The sequence below is a fragment of the Saccopteryx bilineata genome, chromosome 4, assembly GCF_036850765.1.
Source record: "Saccopteryx bilineata isolate mSacBil1 chromosome 4, mSacBil1_pri_phased_curated, whole genome shotgun sequence".
NCBI classification, from domain to species: domain Eukaryota; kingdom Metazoa; phylum Chordata; class Mammalia; order Chiroptera; family Emballonuridae; genus Saccopteryx; species Saccopteryx bilineata.
This window is the reverse complement of record NC_089493.1, coordinates 11,657,478-11,681,887: the sequence shown is the minus strand read 5'-3', so window position 1 is coordinate 11,681,887 and position 24,410 is coordinate 11,657,478. Positions and strand designations below refer to the sequence as shown.

Below are 24,410 nucleotides of genomic sequence, written 5' to 3'. Positions count from 1 at the left end.
TCTTCCCAGGCCCTGGCACCACCATCTGCTGTTTCTGTAGATGTGCTTATTCTGGGCATGAGGTAGCAGTGTGGTCACACATGTGGTCTGTGACGGGCTGCTTCCATTCGCCCTGTTGTGCGGCATGTCGTCAGCGGTCCGTGCCTTTTTACTGCTGCGTACTATTCTGTTGTACGGATGGAGTTAGTGGTCCTCTTTATGTCTCTAACAAACCCACTGTGAGTACCCCCGTGTGTGGGGCACCAGGCAAAGGCAAATGAAGACAAATCAGGTGGCCTTTGCCCCAGAGGAGCTGAGATAACCCCCTCACCCCCCTCACGGGGTGAAGAGCAGACCCCGACACCTGCTATAAGAGATGTGAAGAAGGCCCTGGCCGGTTTGCTCAGTGGTAAGAACATTGGCCAGCATGTGGAAGTCCCGGGTTCGATTCCCGGCCAGGGCACATAGGAGAAGCGCCCATCTGCTTCTCCCCCCTCCCCCCTCTCCTTCCTCTCTCTCTCTCTCTCTCTCTCTCTTCCCCTCCTGCAGCCAAGGCTCCCTTGGAGCAAAGTTGGCCTGGGTACTGAGGACGGCTCCATGGCCTCCACCTCAGGCGCTAGAATGGCTCCAGTTGCAGTGGAACAACGCCCCAGAGGGGCAGATCATTGACCCTTGGTGGGCATGCCGGGCAGATCCCAGTCGGGTGCATGCGGGAGTCTGTCTCTCTGCCTCCCTGCTTCTCACTTCAGAAAAATCCAAAAAAAAACCCAGAAGAGATGCGAAGAATGCAGAGGGGAGAGGACATCCATGTGTGGGGAGAGGAGGAAGCTGAAGAAGGTTTGAGGGAGAAGTGGCACTTGCAGACACACCGGGAGGATCTGTCAGATGAGGGCAGGGCTCTCCAGGGCAAGGGGACATGCCGGACGCAGAGGCACGGGCGCCCAAGTCCAGGAGGGCCGAGGAGCCAACGCGGGGCGCTGGGAGGGAGGAGGGAGAGGAGGCCGGGCACAAAGCGCAAGGCAAGGGCTGACATTAAGACTTGGGTTCAGTTATCACTTTATTGTTTAAGGTTTGTCCATTATTGAGGAACACAACATAAAATCAATCAAAACTTATATTAGTTCCTAAAAATAGTTTTCCATTCGGGGCCTCTGTTGCCCTTCAATAACATCATTCTGAAGGCTTGACAGGCCCTGCCTCAAATTCCTCACACAGAGGTTCTTTCCCTGGCGACGGAAGCCCAGGTGAACTTCTTGCTCCTTAAACGGAGAGGCGAAAGGAAACCTCTAAGGCAAGTAGACCTTGCTCAGCAGAGCTCTGCCTGTGCCCGTGTAGTTCTCAGAGCATCACACAGGGTCTGTGGGAGACCAGGACACGGGCAGGGCGAGCAGGCCCGCCATGGAAGACCCCCTCTTGCTCCGCCCACCTCTGCTTCGCGCACACAGGGACCCGTTCAAGCTCGGAGAAGCAGCAAGGAGGCGGCGTTTCAGTAGTAACCGCGGCATACCGTGTCCATGGCCGACTTTATTCTGTAAGAAACAGGAAGAAGTCGGTGATCCCTGTCAGCTCTGGAGACAGGGAGACAAACATGACCCAACTCGGAGCAGGCGGTCGTGTATGACACCCCTGCGCCCTCCATGATGCAGTCGCCACTGAGAATGCATCTCCCTCTGCTGCCCCCAGGGAGGAGCCGCAGCCAGCCCCCTCTGCTCTCAGTGACAGTGACCCTCCAAACGCCACGTGCTGACTTACCTGTCAATTGGATAAGGCTTTTCACAAAGGTTGACCAGCACGTACAGATGTCTCAAAGCATACTCATACTGGAGGGAAACAGACCAAAAGACACAGTCAAATGTCTCACCACACAAAGTTACTCTTCATTGGGGGATCTGAACAGTGTGAACAGTGATTCTTGCCCACCCACCTTTTGATAATCTAGTAAGATTTATGAACCCCTCCCCCACATGCACCTGAGCGGGGGGGGGGGGGGGGGGGGCTGGCAGGCCTCCAAGCGCACTCCCAGCCCCAGGTTAGGACACCTGGACACCTGGTTGGAAACCCCCACGCCGTACTCCACAGTTGCCTAGCGCCATCCAGCCACCTGGCCTTTATTTCTGGGAACCTCATTCTGGGAGGGGCACGCCAATAGGAGGTGACTGAGACAGATGGTAAGTGAATGCTAAACGGGGCTGTACCAAAATAACCGGGGATGCTTATCTTAAAAAGAACCTCGGGGCCCTGGCCGGTTGGCTCAGTGGTAGACCGTTGGCCTGGCGTGCAGAAGTCCTGGGTTCGATTCCTGGAAGCGCCCATCTGCTTCTCCACCCCTCCCCCTCTCCTTCCTCTCTGTCTCTCCCTTCCCCTCCTGCAGCCAAGGCTCCATTGGAGCAAGGATGGCCCAGGCGCTGGGGATGGCTCCTTGGCCTCTGCCCCAGGCGCTAGAGTGGCTCTGGTCGCAACAGAGTGACACCCCAGATGGGAAAAGCATCGCCCCTGGTGGGCATGCCGGGTGGATCCCGGTTGGGCGCATGCAGGAGTCTGTCTGACTGCCTCCCTGTTTCCAGCTTCAGAAAAATACAAAAAAAAAGAACCTCGGGAATCTGAGGACTCCCCAAGGAAAGAGGGAGAGACTCAGTGTGTGATTCCAGAGGCAATCAAGTATTCCAGAGATAAAGTATTTCATCAATAAATGGGAAATTCTATAAATAAGGAAAGTACTTTGTTAAATAAAGGAAAAATAAAAGCTTCCCAGTAATGGGGTGTCCAGGACTCCATGCTCGGAAGTATCCATGTGACCATGGTGTGTACATCCCAGCCCAACAGAACCTTCTGCGACAATGTAACACGCCACAGAGCCCTTGGTCCCACGTGGCTACTGAGCACAGGAAATGTGGTTATTGTGGCAAAGGAACTGAGCTTTAAATTTTATTTCATTTTAATTAATTTAAATTCAAGCTGAAGTAACCACATGTGGCCAGGGGCTACCACGTTGAAGAACAGCGCCTAAAGCAGGAGCTGGCAAACCTTTTCTGTACAGGGCCAGATAAGCACACTTCAGTCTGCTCTCTGAGCTCCTCAACGCCACCGCGGGGCAGAAGCAGCCAGAACCCTATGCAAGCAGGGGAATGCGGCTGTGTTTCAATAAAACTTTACAGAAACAGCCTGGGGGTGGCGGTGAAGGGACCAGCAGGCTGTGGGCAGGCCTCGACTGTGGCCCACGGTCTGCTGACCAGGACCCAATCCTCACACAGTAATGACCACAGATGAGGCTGACCAGGCACCTTCCGACCCGGACAGTCTACAGTTTGCAGAAACCAGCATCATGCGAGACCAAGTAGAAGGCTTTCTAGGTACCTTCCAACCCTGACGTTCCGCAGACCACTGGCTACTCCTTCCTTTCCACAGGCCGGGGCCTGACTCCAACAATAAACCTCCAGGAGGAGTCAGACCAGATCCCAAAGGGAAAAAATCTGTGTGGCTGGTGTGAAGGGGGATACAGCAGAAGTGAGAAGGGGAGTTTGAGGCCCTGGCCGGTTGGCTCAGTGGTAGAGCGTCGGCCTGGCGTGCAGGAGTCCCAGGTTTGATTCCTGGCCAGGGCACACAGGAGAAGCACCCATCTGCTTCTCTACCCCTCCCCCTCTCCTTCCTCTCTGTCTGTCTCTTCCCCTCCCACAGCCAAGGCTCCATTGGAGCAAAGTTGGCCCAGGCACTGAGGATGGCTCTATGGCCTCTGCCTCAGGTGCTAGAATGGCCCTGGTTGCAACAGAGCGACGCCCCAGATGGGCAGAGCATCACCCCCTGGTGGGCATGCCAGGTGGATCCCAGTTGGGCACATGTGGGAGACTGTCTGACTGCCTCCCTGTTTCCAAATTCAGAAAAATACAAAAAAAAAGGGGGTGGGGAGAGTTGAGTCACATGACTGGTAAACTACCCATGGGAACAAGACTGTGCAGGCCAGGATTTATGGTCAGTGAGCTGGATGACCTTCTTCCCCTCATCCCTGTCAAAGGCCTCTCCCTGAAGGAGCCTGTTGTTTCCTTAGCCTGGGTGGAACCTTCTACAACAGAATGCATCTGATGTGGATCCCGGCGAACAATATTAATTTAGCTTTTGAGTTTAAGAAGCAGGAAAGGCCCCGTGGCCCGTGGAGCCAGGGGCGGCACGCGTGGCCCCAGCCAGCGTACCGTGGAGGAGTGCCAGTTGAAGCAGTGCGTGCGGAAGTGGCCGACGGCGGCCTGGTAGCAGTCGTGCGCTGTGAGCGGGGCTCTCGTGGACAGCAGTCTCTCCACCTCGTCACTGGACTTCGTGACCAAGGAGACAATCTTCTGCACTGCCTTCTCCATGACATTCCTGCTCTGTGAAGAAACACAACTTTTCAAAACGTGTCTGTCTCAATGAAGCCTCTGGGTTAGAAGCTTCTTTTCACTCAGCCCGCACCCTGGAATGTTAAAATTGGTGCCAACCGATGTGTCTGCAGCAGGCAGATGTGACAGGAGACTCCTGTGACAGCTGAAAACCTTTAGGAATATCCTGTCTTTTGGAGATCTCCTGGCATGAGAAAAACACCCCTGAGGGCAGGCCCACTCTGAGAAAAGAGGGGCACAGAAATTGTGCCCCAGATAGCCTGCTGTCCCATGAATGGTGCTACGTGTTCACAGGTGCCTTTGCCCGTTTCAGAGACCGTCAAAGGGTCACCCAGAGGGACACAAGGAGGATACTGTGTTCTTCCCATACGATGAAAACCCACATCATATAGAAGATGCTTCTTCATTAACCAAAATTTACAATCAGGCCTCTGAACACTCTACCCCAGCCCCAAGCCCAAATGATACAAAGACTCACTGCCCACATGTGTCAGACTAGTGGTTCTCAGCGCAAACTGGTCCAGAACCACTGGTTCCCCAGACCTCTCGGATCTGCACAATTTCCCCCCTTTCCCAACTAACTGTGTGAGGTTGGGCTTTCTTCAAATACTTCAGCCAGAACAGAGCTCAGCAGAGCGAATTCAGAGGCAGGTACAAGGACCCAGCTGCCTTCCATTATGCTGGGCCAAAAAGAGATATGTAAAAACATAAAGTAGGCCCTGGCCGGTTGGCTCAGTGGTAGAGCGTCAGCCTGGCGTGCAGGAGTCCGGGTTTGATTCCCGGCCAGGGCACACAGGAGAAGTGCCCATCTGCTTCCCCACCTCTCCCCCTCTCCTTCCTTTCTGTCTCTCTTTTCCCCTACCGCAGCCAAGGCTCCATTGGAGCAAAGATGGCCCGGGCGCTGAGGATGGCTCCATGGCCTCTGCCTCAGGCACTAGAATGGCTCTGGTTGCAACAGAGTGACGCCCCAGATGGGCAGAGCATTGCCCCCTGGTGGGCATGCCAGGTAGATCCCGTTCGGGCGCATGCGGGAGTCTGACTACCTCCCCGTTTCCAACTTCAGAAAAATACAAAAAAAATAATAATAATACAAAAAAACCCCAAAACATAAAGTAATACCACCCATGGCACCAAAATTGGTTTTATTTTTGAAAATAGTATTTTTAAGCCCTGGCCTGTTGGCTCAGTGGAGAGAACATCAGCCCGACATGCAGACGTCCTGGATTTGATCCTGGGTCAGGGCACACAGGAGAAGCGATCATCTGCTTCTCTTCTCTCCCTCTCCCTCTCCCCCTTCTCTCCCACCTGCAGCCAGCGGCTCAACTGGTTTGAGCATCGGCCCCAGGCACTAAGGATAGCTTGACTGGTCCAAGCCTTGGCCTCAGGAGCTGAGGATAGCTCCAGTTGATTCAAGCATCCGTCCCAGATGGGAGTTGCCAGGTTGATCCCCGTCAGGGCTTATGTGGGGGGATATGTCTTTCTATCTCCCTTCTTCTCTCTTAGAAAAGAAAAATGAAATTTTTCATAAAAATACATTAACACAAAATGGGTTTATTGCTGTCATTTCTAAATGAGTTAATATTTTTAAAATTTCAGTGTTCATTTCCAATGCAGGAAATACTGACATAACTCACATAAACATTAGCTTTTTGGGATGAATAATCTAAGTATGTAAACAGGACTAAGACTAAAAAAGTATGAGCCCTGTTGTATTACACTGTCCTACCGACTAAAAAACATGTCCTGGTTAATATATCACTATAGAATGAAAGACTAGTTGTCAGGATCATTAACGGGTGGGGCAAAAGTAGGTGTATAGTTGTTCCTATGGAAAAGAATACAATAATTAATACAAAAACAAATTGTTTCGTGTACTAATGACTATAAACCTACTTTTACCCCACCCTGTATATGAATTTAAAAGAGATCACAGAGATTTTTATCTTTCCCCCTCAAAAAAAACACCTCAGAACAAACTCAGTACATCAGTCCCTGTGCTGCCCAACGCCGGGGGAGTTAGCAGAGCTGGCTCTGTCGGAGGGACAGTCGGCCCCACCCAGCATCCCCCTGGGCACAGAGGCTCCCACCCAGCATCCCCCTGGGCACAGAGGCTCCCACCCAGCATCCCCCTGGGCACAGAGGCCCCCACCCAGCATCCCCCTGGGCACAGAGGCCCCCACCCAGCATCCCCCTGGGCACAGAGGCCCCCGCCCAGCATCCCCCTGGGCACAGAGGCCCTCGCCCAGCATCCCCCTGGGCACAGAGGCCCCCGCCCAGCATCCCCCTGGGCACAGAGGCTCTTGCCCAGCATCCCCCTGGGCACAGAGGCTCCCACCCAGCATCCCCCTGGGCACAGAGGCCCCCACCCAGCATCCCCCTGGGCACAGAGGCCCCCACCCAGCATCCCCCTGGGCACAGAGGCTCCCACCCAGCATCCCCCTGGGCACAGAGGCTCTCGCCACCAGCTGTGATCTGACAAGTAACCCGCCAGTTACAAACTAGAAACAAACTCGGCAGTCCTAAGTGATAACCCAAGTATTTTAAGAAGAATGTTAGGCTCTGACTGATTTCCTAAGGCAGTACTAATTTTGAGATTGGATTTTATGTACACACACACACACATATCACATATATATATGATACATTTATATCATATATAATATATACTATATATCATATATATCATATATATATCATATATATGATTAGCTACTAAATCACCAAGCAGCAAAATAAAAATGTCTTTTAAACAACTAGGAATTTAAAAACAAAACAAAAACATAAACAAGCCTGACCAGGCAGTAGCGCAGTGGATAGGGCGTCAGACTGGGACACAGAGGACCCAGGTTCGAAACCCCAGGGTTGCCAGCTTGAGCCCAAAGGTTGCTGGCTTGAAGCCCAAGGTCACTGGCTTGAGCAAGGGGTCACTCGCTCTGCTGGAGCACCCTGGTCAAGGCACATATGAAAAAGCAATCAATGAACAACTAAGGAGACTAAGGAGCCGCAATGAAGAACTGATGCTTCTCATCTCTCTCCCTTCCTGTCTGTCTGTCCCTATCTGCCCCTCTCTCTGACTCTCTCTGTCTCTGTCACAAAAAAACAAACAAGGCCCTGGCCGGTTGGCTCAGCGGTAGAGCGTCGGCCTGGCGTGTGGGGGACCCAGGTTCGATTCCCGGCCAGGGCACATAGGAGAAGCGCCCATCTGCTTCTCCACCCCCCCCCTCCTTCCTCTCTGTCTCTCTCTTCCCCTCCCGCAGCCAAGGCTCCATTGGAGCAAGGACGGCCCGAGCGCTGGGGATGGCTCCTTGGCCTCTTTCCCAGGCGCTAGAGTGGCTCTGGTAGCAGCAGAGTGACGCCCCGAAGGGGCAGAGCATCGCCCCCTGGTGGGCAGAGCTTCGCCCCTGGTAGGCGTGCCGGGTGGATCCCAGTCGGGCGCATGCGGGAGTCTGTCTGTCTCTCCCCGTTTCCAGCTTCAGAAAAATACAAAAAAAAACCAATAACAAAAACAAACAAGAGAAAAACCACTCCCATAAAGCACAGCCTCTTGGCAGGACACAGGAAATAGCCCGATTCCTTTGCTGCCTGCTACCACAGGCCAAGGTCAGTTTACCAATGAAGATAAAGAGCACCACTGCTCCGCTCACTGCTTCTATTTGCACAGACACAGAAGCCAGTGTCCTGTCCCACAACTAGCCTGTGGCCGGAGGAGGGGCGACCCCAGAGTTCCGTCCCCAGGCTCTGGGCTCACTGGCTAACAGGAGGCAGAGACTGAGCGCACGAGGCCGGCAGCAGCGCCTGGACCAGGACCAGGACCAGGACCAGGACCAGGACCGGAACCAGGACCAGGACTCACCTCCAGATGCCTCTGGATCTCTGCCACCAGACGCCGGGACTCCTGCAGGTCATTGGTGTGCATCAGTTTTCTCTTCATGATCGTGAGGGGCACGTCAGGGCTTGGGGTGAGGTCCAGGTGCTGGACCGGAGGCAGGGAGACAGGAGAACTGGCTTGGTGCTTCACACCCTGGAACTGCATCAGTTTCATGGTAGAGATGGACTGGGGGAGAGGAAGAGAGAAAGACCGTTGTTACGGGAAGAGCTGGTGTGCCAGCCGTACCCTGGGTCCTGGAGGCTCAACAGAGGTTTTCCCGCCACTGAAGGGCCCCAGGCACGGCCTGTACTCGTGCAGCAACGAGCAGCCTGTAAACACGTGCCAGCGGTGGACGAGCACCTTCTGAGCACCTGAAACCCACCACTGAGGGCCCCAGGCACGTCCTGTACTCGTGCAGCAACGAGCAGCCTGTGAACACGTGCCAGCGGTGGGCGACACTTCTGAGACCTGAAATCCACCACTGAGGGCCCAGGCACGGCCTGTACTCGTGCAGCAACGAGCAGCCTGTAAACACGTGCCAGCGGTGGGCGACACTTCTGAGACCTGAAACCCACCACTGAGGGCCCAGGCACGGCCTGTACTCGTGCAGCAACGAGCAGCCTGTAAACACGTGCCAGCGGTGGGCGACACTTCTGAGACCTGAAATCCACCACTGAGGGCCCAGGCACGGCCTGTACTCGTGCAGCAACGAGCAGCCTGTAAACACGTGCCAGCGGTGGGCGACACTTCTGAGACCTGAAATCCACCACTGAGGAACTGCAACACTGCCTGGCATCCCTGGCAGAACTGCGATTCTCTCACTTATGAAAGGCACCCGCTCTGCCACATCATGGAGAGGGCGGGCCAAAGCGGGTCCACTGTGACAAGCAGAGCTAAAACCAGAGAGGTGTCACCTGAGACCCACACCTTCAGCCACCTGCTGCAGCCTTGTCCAGGGAGCCCTGATACACAGGCCTATGTAACTACCAACGTCCCTTTGGGACCTATTTAAAGGGGGGGAAAGTCTCTAATTTATAGCTAAAGGGTAAAGGTAGCACCCTGCAACTCGCAGATGGCGGCAGAACTGATACCCGAGGCGGGGGTTCTCGGGGCCGTGCCATGGGGCTGGGGCAGCTTCCAACTGAGTAACCTCTCGCTGTGTGCCTGCCCTGTGTTCTTGATGCACAACCTTTCTTTTTTATTTTTTTTTAATTTATTTATTAAATGTAATGCAGTGACATTGATAAATCAGGGTACATATGTTGAGAGAAAACATCTCTAGATTATTTTGACATTTCATTTGATTGTGCTGTATACCCCTCCCCCAAGGTTAAACTGTCCTCTGTCACCTTCTATCTGGTTTTCTTTGTGCCCCTCCCCTCCCCCAACCCCTCTCTCCTTCTTTGCCCCATCCCCCCTCCCCCCACCCCCCACCCCTGTTGCCATCACATTCTTGTTCATGTCTCTGAGTCTCATTTTTATGTCCCTTCTATGTATGGATTCATATAGTTCTTAGTTTTTTTCTGATTTACTTATTTCACTCCGTATAATGTTATCAAGGTCCATTCATGTTATTGTAAACGATCTGATGTCATCATTTCTTATAGCTTTTTAATCCACTCGTCCTCTGATGGACACTTGGGCTGTTTCCAGATCTTCGCTATTGTGAACAATGCTGCCACAAACATGGGGGTGCATTTCTCCTTTTGGAGCCGTTCTATGGTGTCCTTGGGGTATATTCCTAAAAGTGGGATAGCTGGGTCAAAAGGCAGTTTGATTTTCAGTTTTTTGAGGAATCTCCATACTGTTTTCCACAGTGGCTGCACCAGTCTGCATTCTCACTAGCAGTGCAGGAGGGTTCCCTTTTCTCCACATCCTCACCAGCACTTATTCTGTGTTGTTTTGTTGATGAGAGCCATTCTGGCTGGTGTGAGGTGATATCTCATTGTGGTTTTAATTTGCATTTCTCTAATGATTAGTGACGTTGAGCATTTTTTCATATGCCTATTGGCCCTCTGTATGTCCTCTTTGGAGAAGTGTCTATTCATCTCTTTTGCCCATTTTTGGATTGGATTGTTTGTCTTCCTGATGTTGAGATTTACAAGTTCTTTATAAATTTTGGTTATTAACCCCTTATCAGATGTATTGTCAAATATGTTCTCCCATTGTGTAGTTTGTCTTTTTATATTGTTCTTATTGTCTTTAGCTGTACAAAAGCTTTTTAGTTTGATATAGTCCCATTTGTTTATCCTGTCTTTTATTTCACTTCCCCGTGGAGATAAATCAGCAAATATATTGCTCCGAGAGATGTCCGAGAGCTTACTGCCTATGTTTTCTTCTAAGATGCTTATGGTTTCACGGCCTACATTTAAGTCTTTTATCCATTTTGAGTTTATTTTTGTGAGTGGGGTAAGCTGGTGATCTAGTTTCATTTTTTTGCAGGTAGCTGTCCAATTTTCCCAACACCATTTGTTAAAGAGGCTGTCTTTACTCCATTGTATTTCCTTACCTCCTTTGTCAAATATCAGTTGTCCATAGAACTGTGGGTTTATTTCTGGGTTCTCTGTTCTGTTCCATTGATCTATATGCCTGTTCTTATGCCAATACCAGGCTGTTTTGAGTACAATGGCCTTGTAATATAACTTGATATCAGGAAGTGTGATACCTCCCACTTTATTCTTCTTTTTTAAGATTGCTGAGGCTATTCGTGTTCTTTTTTGGTTCCATATAAATTTTTGGAATATGTGGTCTATATCTTTGAAGTATGTCATTGGTATTTTAATTGGTATTGCATTGAATTTATAGATTGCTTTGGGTAATATAGACATTTTAATGATGTTTATTCTTCCTAGCCATGAGCACGGTATATGCTTCCACTTGTTTGTATCTTCCTTGATTTCTTTTATCAATGCTTTGTAATTTTCCGAGTACAAGTCTTTAGTCTCCTAGGTTAAGTTTACTCCTAGGTACTTTATTTTTTTGGTTGTAATTGTGAAGGGAATTGTTTCCTTAATTTCTCTTTCTGACTGTTCATTGTTGGTGTATAAAAATGCCTCTGATTTCTGGGTATTGATTTTATATCCTGCCACTTTGCTGAATTCATTTATCAGGTCCAGTAGCTTTTTGACTGAGACTTTAGGGTTTTCTATATACAATATCATATCTGCAAATAATGATAGTTTTACTTCTTCTTTTCCAATTTGGATGCCTTTTATTTCTTCTTCTTGCCTGATTGCTGTGGCTAGGACTTCCAGGACTATGTTAAATAAGAGTGGTGAAAGGGGGCACCCCTGCCTTGTTCCTGATTTGAAGGGTACTGCTTTTAATTTTTGCCCATTGAGTATGATGTTGGCTGTGGGTTTCTCATAGATGGCTTTTATCATGTTGAGGTATGTTCCGTGTATTCCCACTTTGCTGAGAGTTTTGATCATGAATGGGTGCTGGATTTTATCAAATGCTTTTTCTGCATCTATTGAAATTATCATATGGTTTTTCTCCTTTTTGTTTATGTGATGAATCACATTGATTGGTTTACGAATATTGTACCAGCCTTGCCTCCCCAGAATAAATCCCACTTGATCATGGTGTATGATTTTTCCCATATATTGTTGGATCCGGTTTGCTAATATTTTGTTGAGGATTTTAGCATCTATATTCATCAGAGATATTGGCCTATAATTTTCTTTCTTTGTGTTGTCTTTGCCTGGTTTTGGAATCAGAATTATGCTCGCCCATAAAAGGAGCTTGGAAGTCTTCCTTCCTCTTGAATTTTTTGAAATAGTTTGAGAAGGATAGGAGTTAGTTCTTCTTTGAATATTTGGTAGAATTCCGTTGTGAAGCCATCTGGCCCCGGACTTTTCTTTGTTGGGAGTTTTTTGATAACTGTTTCAATCTCATTTGGTGTAATCGGTCTGTTTAGGTTTTCTGATTCTTCCAGATTGATTTTTGGAAGATTGGATGTTTCAAGGAATTTGTCCATTTCATCTAGGTTGTCTAGTTTTTTGGCATACAGTTCTTCATAGTATTTTGTATTTCTGTTGTGTCAGTTGTTATTTCTCCACTCTCATTTCTAATTTTATTTATTTGAGTCCTCTCTCTCTTTTTCTTGGTGAGTCTAGTTAAAGGTTCATCAATCTTGTTTACCTTTTCAAAGAACCAGCTCCTAGTTTCATTGATCCTCTGTTTTGTTTCTTTAGCCTCTATGTCATTTATTTCTGCTCTGAACTTTATTATTTCCTTCTTCTACTACATTTAGGCTTTACTTGCTGTTCTTTTTCAAATTCTTTTAGATGCAGGGTTAAGTTGTTTATTTGAGCTTTTTCTAGCTTCTGAAAGTTCATAGTGCTATGAACTTCCCTCTCAGTACTGCTTTCGCTGTGTCCCATAAATTTTGAGTTGTTGTATGCTCATTGTCATTCGTTTCTAGGATTTTTTTTATTTATTCTTTGATCTCATTCTTAATCCATTCATTATTTAACAACCTGCTATTTAGTTTCCATGTGTTTGAGAATTTTTGAGCTTTTCTGTTCTGGTTCATTTCTAATTTCATGCCATTGTGATCAGAGAAAGTGCTTGCTATGATTTCAGTCTTCTTAAATTTGTTGAGAGCACTTTTGTGCCCTAACATGTGGTCTATCCTAGAGAATGTACCATGAGCACTTGAAAAGAATGTATATTCTGCTGCTTTAGGGTGAAAGGTTCTGAAGATATCTATTAAATTGAGTTGATCTAGTGTTTCCAATAAGTCTGCTGTTTCTTTGTTAATTTTCTTTCTTGAGGATCTATCTAGTGATGTTAGTGGGGTATTGAAATCCCCTACTATTATAGTATTGCTGTTGATCTCGCCCTTTAAATCCATCAAAGTCTGCTTTATATATTTGGGTGATCCTATATTAGGTGCATAGATATTTATAATAGTTATATCTTCCTGTTGGATTACTCCCTTTATCATTATGTAGTGGCCTTCTTTATCTCTTACTATATCCTTTGTTTTAAAGTCCAATTTGTCTGATATAAGTATTGCTACTCCAGCTTTTTTTTCATTTCCGTTTGCATGAAATTTTTTTTTCCATCCTTTTACCTTCAATCTATGTGTATCTTTTGTTCTAAGGTGTGTCTCTTGTAGACAGCATATGTATGGGTCCTGTTTTCTTATCCACGCAGCTACCCTATGTCTTTTGATTGGATCATTTAATCCATTTACAATTAAGGTTATTATTGATATGTAGTTGTTTATTGCCATTTTCTTCTTTAAAGGTGTATTTCTTTTTTGCTATATTCTTTTCCCACTTTGATCTGTTTACAACAGGCCCCTTAACATTTCCTGCAGCATTGGTTTGGCTGTAATGAATTCCTTGAGTTGTTTTTTGTCTGGGAAGCTTTTTATTTCTCCTTCGATTTTAAACGATAGCCTTGCTGGATAAAGTAGTCTTGGTTGTAGGTTCTTGTTCTGCATTACTTTGAATATTTCTTGCCATTCCCTTCTGGCCTCAAGTGTTTCTGTTGAGAAGTCGGATGTCATCCTTATGGGGGCTCCTTTGTAGGTGATAACTTTTTTTTCTCTTGCAGCTTTTAATATTTTCTCTTTATCGCTTAGCTTTGATATTTTAATTATGATGTGTCTTGGTGTAGGTTTCTTTGGGTTTCTCTTTAATGGAGTCCTCTGTGCTTCTTGGACTTGTGAGAGTTTCTCTTGCATTAATTTAGGGAAGTTTTCAGCTATAATATGATTGAACAAAGTCTCTATCCCTTGTTCTTTTTCTTCTTCTTCAGGAACCCCTATGATGCGGATGTTATTTCTCTTCATGTTGTCACAGAGCTCTCTAAGAGTTTCCTCTGACTTTTTGAGTCTCTTTTCTCTTTTCTTCTCTGCTTTCATGCCTTCATTCCAGTTGTCCTCCAACTTGCTGATTCGATCCTCAGCTCTATCTATCTTGTTTTTAATTCCTTCCATTGTGGTCTTTATTTCTGATATTGTATTTGTCATCTCCGACTGATTCTTTTTTATACTTGCTATTTCTTTATTTAGGTGTTCATAATGACCATTCATTGTTGTTCTAAGATCCCTAAGCATCCTTACAATCATTATTTTGAACTCCGCATCTGGAAGTTTGATTATTTCCATATCACTCAGTTCATCTCCTGAAGGTGTCTCTTGTGGTTTCATTTGGATTGCACTTCTTTGTCTTCTCATTATGTGTTTTTGGGCATTTTATTTGTAGAGTTGGTTGAGTCTAGGCTTGGTGTTGTCTGCCTCCAGTTTTCAATTGTGTTATTCCTAGGTCTTCTTGGGTTGGTATCAGCTGTTATCTGTAATCCACTTTCGGATTTGGGCAGCTTTGAAGTCTTGATTTGTTTGTTTTCTTAACAGGTGATAGTCTTGTTTACTGATCTCAGCAGGGGGCTTCCTTGAAACTGTATCCAGGAATGCAGTGGGTGTAACCTGAGACTCTGAAGGCCTCTTTAGCCAGCTAATCTCACTGGAGGCAGGGTGTTTTCTCAGCTTCAGTAGGGGGAGGTGTATCTCAGATCTCCATGGAGACCTGAGTTACTGCCCCTCCTCCCCACTTCCTGTTTTCAGTTGTGTCTTGTTGCGCTGATTGGAGCTGGATAGATGTCCAGAGATTTCTGATCCGGAAGCAATTCAGCTCTGTTTTGTGAAAGGTTCAGTCCCTCCCCCAGCTATGGCTGCCTCCAGCACAGATGAGTCAGCTTTCTTAGGTCATCTCCTTCATTCCTTAGCCCCTCACAGTCTGTCCCTCTCTCTTTCCTTTCCACGTGGGAGATAAGCTGGTCTTTTCAACACACCTCGCTCCCTGGTCACCAGGCAAGTGGCTGTGTGCAGAAGTTTCTGCTCTTTTCTCTTGTGTGAGATCCCCTCTGGGCTCTCAGCCTCATCCCCCCCTTCCTGTAAGCAGGGGAGATTCAGGCGCTCTCTACCAGTTTTGTTGTGGCTTCTTCTTTGCTCCTTGGTTTTTGAGAGCTGTTTTTGCAGTTCAGAGTTGGTTTTTCATGCTAATTTTTCCTAAATTGATTTGTATTCCAGTTTGGTCATGAGAGCTGGGTGTCTGTGCATCCGCCTACTCTGCTGCCATCTTTTTCTCTCCATGTACAACCTTCCTTAATGCCCCTAAATAGCTTGTGTACGAGGGCTCTGCCCATGGAAAAAATGGAGACTCCGAGAGGTTAAGTAGCTTGCCCAAAGCCCCACAACTTTGCAAGTTTAAAAGTAGCGAGGTCTGATTCCAAAGCCCAAACAGGGTCCCCAGGCTGGGAGTGGCCGTGAGAAGCAGAGCCATCCTGTGCCCCAGACAGTTCTCCCTGGGATCCCACTTCTCTCCACCAAGGCGTAACCATCCACGCGAGTCGGCCAGGACCTGGGGACCCGAACAGGAGTGTCGGCTCCCTGCTCACCTTGTTTCCGTACTGCATGACGTGGCTGGTGTTGGTGTGCGACTTCACCAGCTGGTACTGCTTGTGGAGAGTCTCCTTGGTCAAGTCCTCCTGCAAAAATGTCAACTGTCAGGTCCTTTGGCCATCAGAGCCTGAAGGTCAAGCCTCAACTGAACAGCGGCTCCCGAAGGGCTCACCACATCCGAGTCTTCCATCCAGTTGACGCTGTACCAGTCCCCCAGGTATGTGGACCTCTTCTCATCGTAGTAACAGGCATAGGAGGACTCGTCGGGATTGGCGGCAGTAGTTGCATAAACTACAAGGAATTAAAGGCACTTGTTAGTCACATTTTATCCTCTGCTGTGGACTCCACCTGAAGCTTGAGTCTTTCTGTCTTTCCTGGGGCAATCAAAGCATGCCACCTGCGGTCAGCACCAGGGAGGCATCGCTGTACCCAGCACTGTTCACTCAGTTATGATAACGTGACTAAAATGACATGTGGAAAGAAGAGAAGCCAGTTGATAGATACTCTGGACAGCAAAAAGCAAGCACGGGTGCTTATGAGGACATGACGCTATTTTGAAATAATGCCACAAGGTTTTAATAGTTCTGGCAACTTGAAGAAAAAAAAGTAAGTACCTAATTTAGTTTCTGGAGAAAGTTAATATTTATTGAAGAAACTGAACCTATACAATACATTTCCTATCTAGCTACTATGGGCTCAAAACTGTGTTTGACAAATGTTATCACTTAAAATGATTAACAGGCCCTGGCTGGTTGGCTCAGTGGTAGAGCGTCGGCCTGGCGTGCAGAAGTCCCGGGTTCGATTCCCGGCCAGGGCACACAGGAGAAGCGCCCATCTGCTTTTCCACCCCTCCCACTCTCCTTCCTCTCTGTCTCTCTCTTCCCCTCCCGCAGCCGAGGCTCCATTGGAGCAAAGATGGCCCGGGCGCTGGGGATGGCTCCTTGGCCTCTGCCCCAGGCGCTGGAGTGGCTCTGGTCGCAACAGAGTGACGCCCCAGAGGGGCAAAGCATCGCCCCATGGTGGGCAGAGCGTCGCCCCTGGTGGGCGTGCCGGTTGGATCCTGGTCGGGCGCATACGGGAGTCTGTCTGACTGTCTCTCCCCGTTTCTAGCTTCAGAAAAATACAAAAAAAAAAAAAAATGATGAACAAGTGCTATCTTTATACCCATTTTACAGGTGGGACTACTGAAGGGTCAAAGAGGGTAAGTCACCTGCCCAAGATCAGAGCCAGCAAGCACCATGTCACAAAGGGCCAGAGTGACAAAGACTATGTGATTTTGGACTTGAGCTTGACTAGAACCTAGAAGAGCACCGTGAAACTCTTAAGCAGATCCCTTCTTCTCTGGTCATGAATCCCCGAGGAGGGGACAAAGCCCAGAGGCGCCGACACCTCTCTCCCCACTTCTACGTTACCAGGCTGCCTTTGTACTCGCTTATGTAGAGTACTTGGTTCTTTGTGTTGGCAGAATCAGAGAATGACCCTGTGCACCCCTGAGCAATGGGCTCATCCAACCTACCATTGATGTCGGTAGGCAGATCACTCATCATGGACCCAGACTCACAGGCTTCGATGTAGAACACCATCTGTGAGGCAAATGAGACAGGTGGGCTCACACCGCGGCCGGGCAGGCCTCCCACCAATGCTCTTTCGGCTCTGCCCGTTCTCGTGACCCAGTCTAAGGGTCTTTCCCCTTTGCTTCTGGAGACATCTCTTCTGTAAGAGGCTGCTGCCAGAGGCTATAGAAATTGTTGTCGTACAAACCAGAAGGACTCGAATGTATTCCCCACCAACAGGAGATCTATTTGCTGAAATAAGCAGACAAAATGGAGTCACAGATGATGCTAAGGAAAACTGTCACTGTCCAGCACGGAAAACCACGTTCCTATCAGGTATAGGCCTGAGCTACGCTGTTTCTCTAAAGGGCGCTATGGGCAAGCGGGGGCCACAGCGAAAAGAAGATGGTGATATTTTCCTCCCCCGCTGCCCCAAACTGGTAGCAGTCCTAGGAACAGTCGTCCTCAAAGTATGGTCCCTAGACTAGCAGCACTGGCCTCAAATTTTCAGGCCTCACCCCAGACCCCAGAGTCAAGCTCCAGAGGTAAGATCTGTGCCCTTTGTTAGAACAAGGTCCCCAATGAGTCTGGTCCACTGGCGGAAGCCCCAGAACCAGGAAAGGTTAACCCTGGCAAACCAGATGGGTCGAAAGGATACCCTTTCCAGAAAAGACAGCCCCCCAGAGTCAGCAGGCCGGTCGCGGAGCACTGAGCTCTGCCTCCGCTGCCTTGCTCGTGACTCTTCCCCCACAACCTCCCCAAAGGCCGATGTTACCTTCTGGTACTTTTTGTGTTTGTACATGTAATGGATGGTCTTATGCAGGTCCTTGACGTGAAGCTAAAAGGCAAGAATATTGACATTGAGATCAAGGCCTAGCCTGACCAGGCGGTGGCGCAGTGGATAGAGCGTAGGACTGGGATGCCAAGGACCCAGGTTCAAGACCCTGAGGTCACCAGCTTCAGCGTGGGCTCATCTGGTTTGAGCAAAAGCTCACCAGCTTGAACCCAAGGTCGCTGGCTCGAGCAAGGGGTTACTCGGTCTGCTGAAGGCCCACGGTCAAGGCACATATGAGAAGGCAATCAATGAACAACTAAGGTGTCGCAAAAAAACTAATGATTGATGCTTCTCATCTCTCTGTTCCTGTCTGTCTGTCCCTGCCTATCCCTCTCTCTGTCTCTGTAAAAAATAAAAAAAAAGAGATCAAGGCCTCAAGAGAAACCATCTGCTGGCTAAACCACCAAAATAAAGTCCTAATGATGCCTTCAAATTCTTATTTACCAATCCCTGGAAATGATCTTAGGGAACAGCATTACCACGACTGTCGTCTCAAGGGTTTTATTCTATATTTAAAGCAGAGAGTAGGCGTCCTCACGCCGCACTTTGCGCGGAGCACTCAGACAGTGCTCCCAGTCCCAAGACGGCCACTGAGGCTGCAACACGACCGGCAATGGGAGGAGGACTGGCTGGAAGAGATGCCAAGCTACCAGCATCTCTTCCGAGGAGATTTCAAGCTATTACGTGTCCTCACACACCACCCTGGTAGCGCAGTAGAAACCCATGTCACAGGTTTGATGTCACCACCCAGGTTTTGTTTCCCATTCTAGCTTGTCTTTACAGCATTAAATAATACTTACATCGTCATTAGGAAAAGCCAGTAATCCGGTAGCTCCGTGATCCGTGAAGTAAACAAACACGTGATCCCGGGGGCCGCTGCCGAGACAGAAGGACAGACGAGAGTCATGGTCGACCTTTTCCTTTCTCTATTCTACTTCCACTTCTCTGAAAAGTCACCCTCACCAAAACACTAAGAATTTTGAGGGTTACAGTCTTCCAATGGGAGACAAAGAAGACAAGCCCTCCTGTCCCTCTGATCCAGCTGAGTGTCACTCTGAGCCACACGCATATCACAGAGCCTGGGAGCCCCGCCTCACGGCCAGGGAGGAGGAGACCAGTGCTGGGTAATCGGACAGATGAGGTGTGATCTGGGGAGTGGGGTGCTTTGGCAATTGGGCCTCATCCCCAGCAGCCGCTCTCCAACCAGATCTCCCCAAAATAAGTAAGGGAGCCAGGGAACACATACAAACATGTCCAGCAGCTCCAACTTCCGCCGGGGCCCCGGCCTGCACAGTCTGGGACACCTACCTGCCCACCCGCACCAGGGCACCACTCTGAGGGCGTTGCTTCCGGCTGCAGAGATGTAATAACTTGCTTGAAACCAATGTGGTTCATCCCACACAGACACCCGTCTCTGCTCTAACTCACAAGAGCTTCCCTGTGCCCAGGTCTCAAAGTGTAAGAGAAACAGCACCGTTTGCCAAGTAGCTGAGACTCTCTGAAGGCATGTTACTAAAGACCCTGACCTCATATAAAAATGCTACAAAGAGATGCTGAATGAGCAGACATCTCTAACTCATAGCCGGCACAGCAAGCACTGGTGTTCACTTTCCCCGATGCGAAGGTTAGCGCTGCCTTATGAACAGTCTCGTCCCCCGTGGCGCTGCCCTGTGATTGGAGCACAGGGATGGGGGCAGGCCTGGCCCTGCAACCTGACCCCCGCCGGCCTTCCCGCCTGTCTCGGGTGTGCCACCGGCAGTGGAATGTGACCAGCACTAGGGTCCACGGACAACAAAAAGCAGCAGGTGTAAGTGATGGGGAACAGTTCATGAAGAATGATGAGGAACCCTGGATCACAGGGTTAATGTGGTACAGAAATGGGCTGCCAAAGGAAGCCATCCGCCCGGGGCAGCCCGCCTCACGTCGGGACAAAGCGCCCACTCCGCCGTTCTCATGGGTGAACGCGCCGGGAGCCCGGGAGCCAGAACAACCGCATTCTGGTTGCCGGGTCACTCAGAAAAGTGCGGGGACCATAAAGCAGGCAGACGTTACCTCTTCAAGACCTTCCCAGAGCCTCTGCCCTCCACTGCTTTCGCATCGCCTCTCAGCACAGCCAGGAAGACTTCCGGCGTGACGTCCTACGAAGAATTGGGAGTTGAAATCAAATGTGTTATTCCGAATCGGAGCATTTGCTCAGTCTGTACAGACCCAGGCCACCAGCCCAAACATCTCCAAGGCCCGAGGCTTAAGAGCCAATACTTAACTGCCAATTCCCTTAAAAAACAAATATATTTTAAAAAGAGAGAGCAAACAGGAACCAAGAAAGACCAAAATCAAGGTCACATGCACTACCTCTTCTCAAATAACATGTCTTTGGCTGATGCACTCCGCAAGCCTGCCATTCCTTCCTGACCATTATAAATCCATGCGGAGAAACCCGAGGCTGCTGGTCAGTCAGGACAAGGAGCAGAGGAAGAGCACCCACCTCAGGAAGACAGCAAAGAGGCTGCAGAAACATCCGCTCTGTGCCCGGCCCTGGCATCCAGCTTACTGCCTAAAAGGCTGAGTCCCAAGGACATTTGATGTCCTTAAAGGAGATTTTCTAAACTGATACCTGCTCATTAAAATAATGCAGAAAAGAGCCTGACCTGTGGTGGCGCAGTGGATAAAGCATCGACCTGGAAATGCTGAGGTCGCCGGTTCGAAACCCTGGGCTTACCTGGTCAAGGCACATATGGGAGTTGATGCTTCCAGCTCCTCCCCCCTTCTCTCTCTCTGTCTCTCCTCTCTCTCTCTCTCTCCCTCTGTCTCTCCCTCTCCTCTCTAAAAAATGAATAAATAAATAAATTTTAAATAATGCAGAAAAGAAAAGCACATAGGAGCCTGACCAATGGTGGCACAAGGATAGAGCATCAACCTGGGACACTGAGGTCCCAGGTTCAGAACCCTGAGGTCTCCAGCTTGAGCATAGGATCACAGACATGATCCCATGGTTGTTGGCTTGAGCCCAAAGGTCACTGGCTTGAAGCCCAAAGTCGCTGGCTTGAGTCCATGTCGCTTGAGCAAGGGGTCACTGGCTCTGCTGGAGCCCCCTGGTCAAGGCATGTATGAGAAGCAATCAATGAACAACTAAAAGTGCCACAACTATGAGCTAATGCTTCTCATCTCTCTCCTTTCCTGTCTCTGTCCAAAAAATAAATAAGTAAATCACCAAAAATCCCACCACTTAGATTACAGACATCTCCTTATACAAGTTTGGGCAAAAGTAGGCTAACAGCTGTGAGTACGAGAAACACAGTTTTATCTTGTATTATTTATTATTGTATTTTCCATACGAACTATAAATCTACTTTTGCCCTACCCTGTACAACTAGAGAGAAACAATTTCATAAAAGTGGGATGATCATTTATTATGACATGTATGATGTGTTCAATTTAACTGTATTTGAATTTAAAAGAGAAAATGGAAACTGAAAGAATCGCTAAACTTCTCAGAAACGTTTTCCACCAGTAATATTAGTTCCAAAAAGATCCCTCTGATATTAAGAAAAGGAGACTATAAAAAACTACAAGGACAGCCTGACCAGGCAGTGGCACAGTGGATAGAGCATTGAACTGGGATGCAGAAGACCCAGGTTCAAGACCCCGAGGTCGCCAGCTTGAATGCGGGCTCATCTGGTTTGAGCAAAAGCTCACCAGCTTGAACCCAAGGTCACTGGCTCGAGCAAGGGGTCACTCGGTCTGCTGAAGGCCCGCAGTCAAGGCTCATATGAGAAAGCAATCAATGAACAACTAAGGTGTCGCAACAAAAAACTGATGATTGATGCTTCTCATCTCTCTCCGTTCCTGTCTGTCTGTCCCTTTCTTTGACTCTCTCTCTGTCTCTGTTAAAAAAAAAAAAATCTACAGGGAAAAAGTCATCACAGTGTTTTTTGGTTTTTGCAATACCAGTGTGCCTCTTAGTCTCATTTACAGGAAATGTCTCATGTAAATTCAACAAACAAGGGGCCACAGTCCAAAGGTACAGGACCCCAAGGGAACTATGTAGACAGTGACGAAAGGATGTCTCCACTGCAGGAACTTCTAACACTTAAGTTTAAAAATTTAAACAAAACAAAACAAAAATTTAAGTTTGGTTATTTGAGTAACCAAACTAGAGATAAGGTGACGTGAACCCACATAAAAGTGTCCCACTTTACAAAAAAGAGAAACGAGAGAATATCCCAGTTTTGCAACCTCCTGTCAATCAGTAGATATAGGCATTATGCATTAACATTTTCTTTATATATATATAACATTTTAGTTCCTTTTGTTATTTTTCTTAACTTTCTATTGAATTTATTTGGGTGACATTGGTTGATAAAATTAAACAGGTTTCAGGTGCACAATCCTATAGTATTGCCACAGTGTTTTTAAAAAATGTGTCAATTTATACAACCTCAGTCAACTGGGAGGGATATAATAATTCAGAAGTGATATACGATAATAATTAACAAAAAACTATCTCAGCAAAATCCAAAGAAGCTTTTGTACCGGGTTGGTGCTGAAAAAACTGATTTTGGGGAATGTGTACAGATAACCTTTAATCGGATAAACAGAAACACCTCCGGAAAGTCAGGTATGAGTGAAGGAAATACATACAATATTATCAGGCTTACTTGAAATATATGGCAGTGGTTCTCAAACTTTTTGAAGTCGGGGCGCATTTAAAATCCTACAAATAATTGTAGGCGCACTATATAAAATTTCTGAGAAATATGTTATAATATTAAAGAAAAAATATAAAGTCTAAGTGTGCTTTTATGGTAATTAAACAAAATAAATATGACAAAATTAAATTTATTCTGACATTAGAAAACATTTTTATGTTATATTTTTGGTTATGCTTTTTAGAATTTGTAAAAAAGAGGGGTTAAAAAATAAACAACAGCCTGATCTGTGGTGGCACAGTGGATAAAGCGTCGACCTGGAACACTGAGGTCACCGGTTCGAAACCCTGGCTTGCCTGGTCAAGGCACATATGGAAGTTGATGTTGTCTGCTCCTCCCTCCTTTTCTCTCTTTCCCTTTCTCTCTCTTTCCCTTTCTCTCTCTCTCTCTCTTCTCTCTGAAAAATTGAATAAAATCTTAAAAAATAATAAAAAATAAATAAACAACAAAAAAGTTATCTTTTTATATATATAGATACAATCTTAGTAAGATTTATTCAATTCGGCAGGTCCCAGTGCGAATGTGTTAAGTTTTTTCATTCTTGTGTTTAAGAAAAACATGAGCCTGATGTGTCTTAGCGATTTCTTCAATGTTTGGGCATATATGTGAAAGGCAAACTCTCATTACCTTGTCAATACATTGAAGAATTTCTCTCTTTTTACTCTTAATTGTGATGAGTGCAGAAAACTCCCACCATACATATCCATCTTAACTTTACACCAAACAAAGGATAAAAGAAACTTGCCTCCAGTCTTTCCGGGGAACATGGAGGGTAGTGTAAACAATCCAGCACCACAGCTTAACAGCCTTTTGCAACCTAATCAGGCAAGGGAGGTGGGGGTTTGGGCAGACTGTCAGCTTACAGCCAATTCCCCACACCTCTGTCCCCCAAAATCTAAACTCCAACAACTCTGTTGGTTTTTTTGGTCCCCAAGAGGAACGTATTTCTCTGGAATACCATAGAGCACACCTGGAAATCTTCTAGGGCGCACCAGTGTGCCCTAGTGCACACTTTGAGAACCACTAATATAGGAGACAGGAAAGTAAAGATTGGTAGATGACAACTTACCTCTAACATTTTTCTTTTTTTTTCCCGTCTATAAAAACTCTCAAATATAACTCCTCAAGCACAAATCTTAATACAAACATAACACCCTGACCAGAAATCAGTCCAGTGAGGTACGAACACTGGAAAGGCACACAACAGAGAAAACGATCACGAGAACGAGGAGCCCCGCCAGCCCGCCGCGCACGCCGCCTCACCTCTCCGGTGTAGTCCTTCAGGACCCCCTCGTACACGTCCGTGCCGTTGGGCCTGTTGATCACAACTCCTGGGGTGGGATTGCTGAAAATCAAAGGACCCAGTTGAAGCCCCAAATCTGGCAGTCTCTGCAATCCTTCGGTTCAAAACTATGCCTCTGTTCCGCATAACATTAGTAGTCAACCAAGTTTGAAGACACAGCCCATAGCCCGCGTGGTCACAAAGTGTTAGTGGTTTAGCAGCCTGGGGATCGTGGTCATCCCCCAAGTCAAGTTGCTGGCAGGAGCAGTGAAGGCCAAGTTCTAAGACTCAGGACAGCAACAAAGGCCCAGGTCTCTGGCCTCCCCACGGAAACCACGCAGTGCGTTGGGAGCCAGATCTCACAAAGAGATCTCTCGGAGCAAAAGTACTCGTAGAAAAAGAC

The 24,410-nt window shown here is 47.7% G+C and overlaps 1 protein-coding gene across 1 annotated transcript in view; it reads right to left on the bottom strand.

Annotated features, from left to right (window-relative positions):
* Positions 1-1,321: 1,321 nt before the first annotated feature.
* The window catches only part of LGMN (legumain), a 46,545-nt gene continuing 23,456 nt past the window's right edge, over positions 1,322-24,410 (bottom strand). Inside the window, exons 4-14 of the mRNA XM_066276399.1 lie at positions 23,989-24,070; positions 20,069-20,154; positions 18,817-18,892; positions 17,957-18,019; positions 17,145-17,211; positions 15,801-15,919; positions 15,625-15,714; positions 8,197-8,397; positions 4,164-4,334; positions 1,732-1,799; positions 1,322-1,508 (exon numbers count right to left, since the gene is read on the bottom strand). Coding sequence (XP_066132496.1) covers positions 1,466-1,508; positions 1,732-1,799; positions 4,164-4,334; positions 8,197-8,397; positions 15,625-15,714; positions 15,801-15,919; positions 17,145-17,211; positions 17,957-18,019; positions 18,817-18,892; positions 20,069-20,154; positions 23,989-24,070 — 1,066 coding nt within the window. The 3' untranslated portion in view covers positions 1,322-1,465. The remainder of the gene's footprint in view (positions 1,509-1,731; positions 1,800-4,163; positions 4,335-8,196; positions 8,398-15,624; positions 15,715-15,800; positions 15,920-17,144; positions 17,212-17,956; positions 18,020-18,816; positions 18,893-20,068; positions 20,155-23,988; positions 24,071-24,410) is intronic.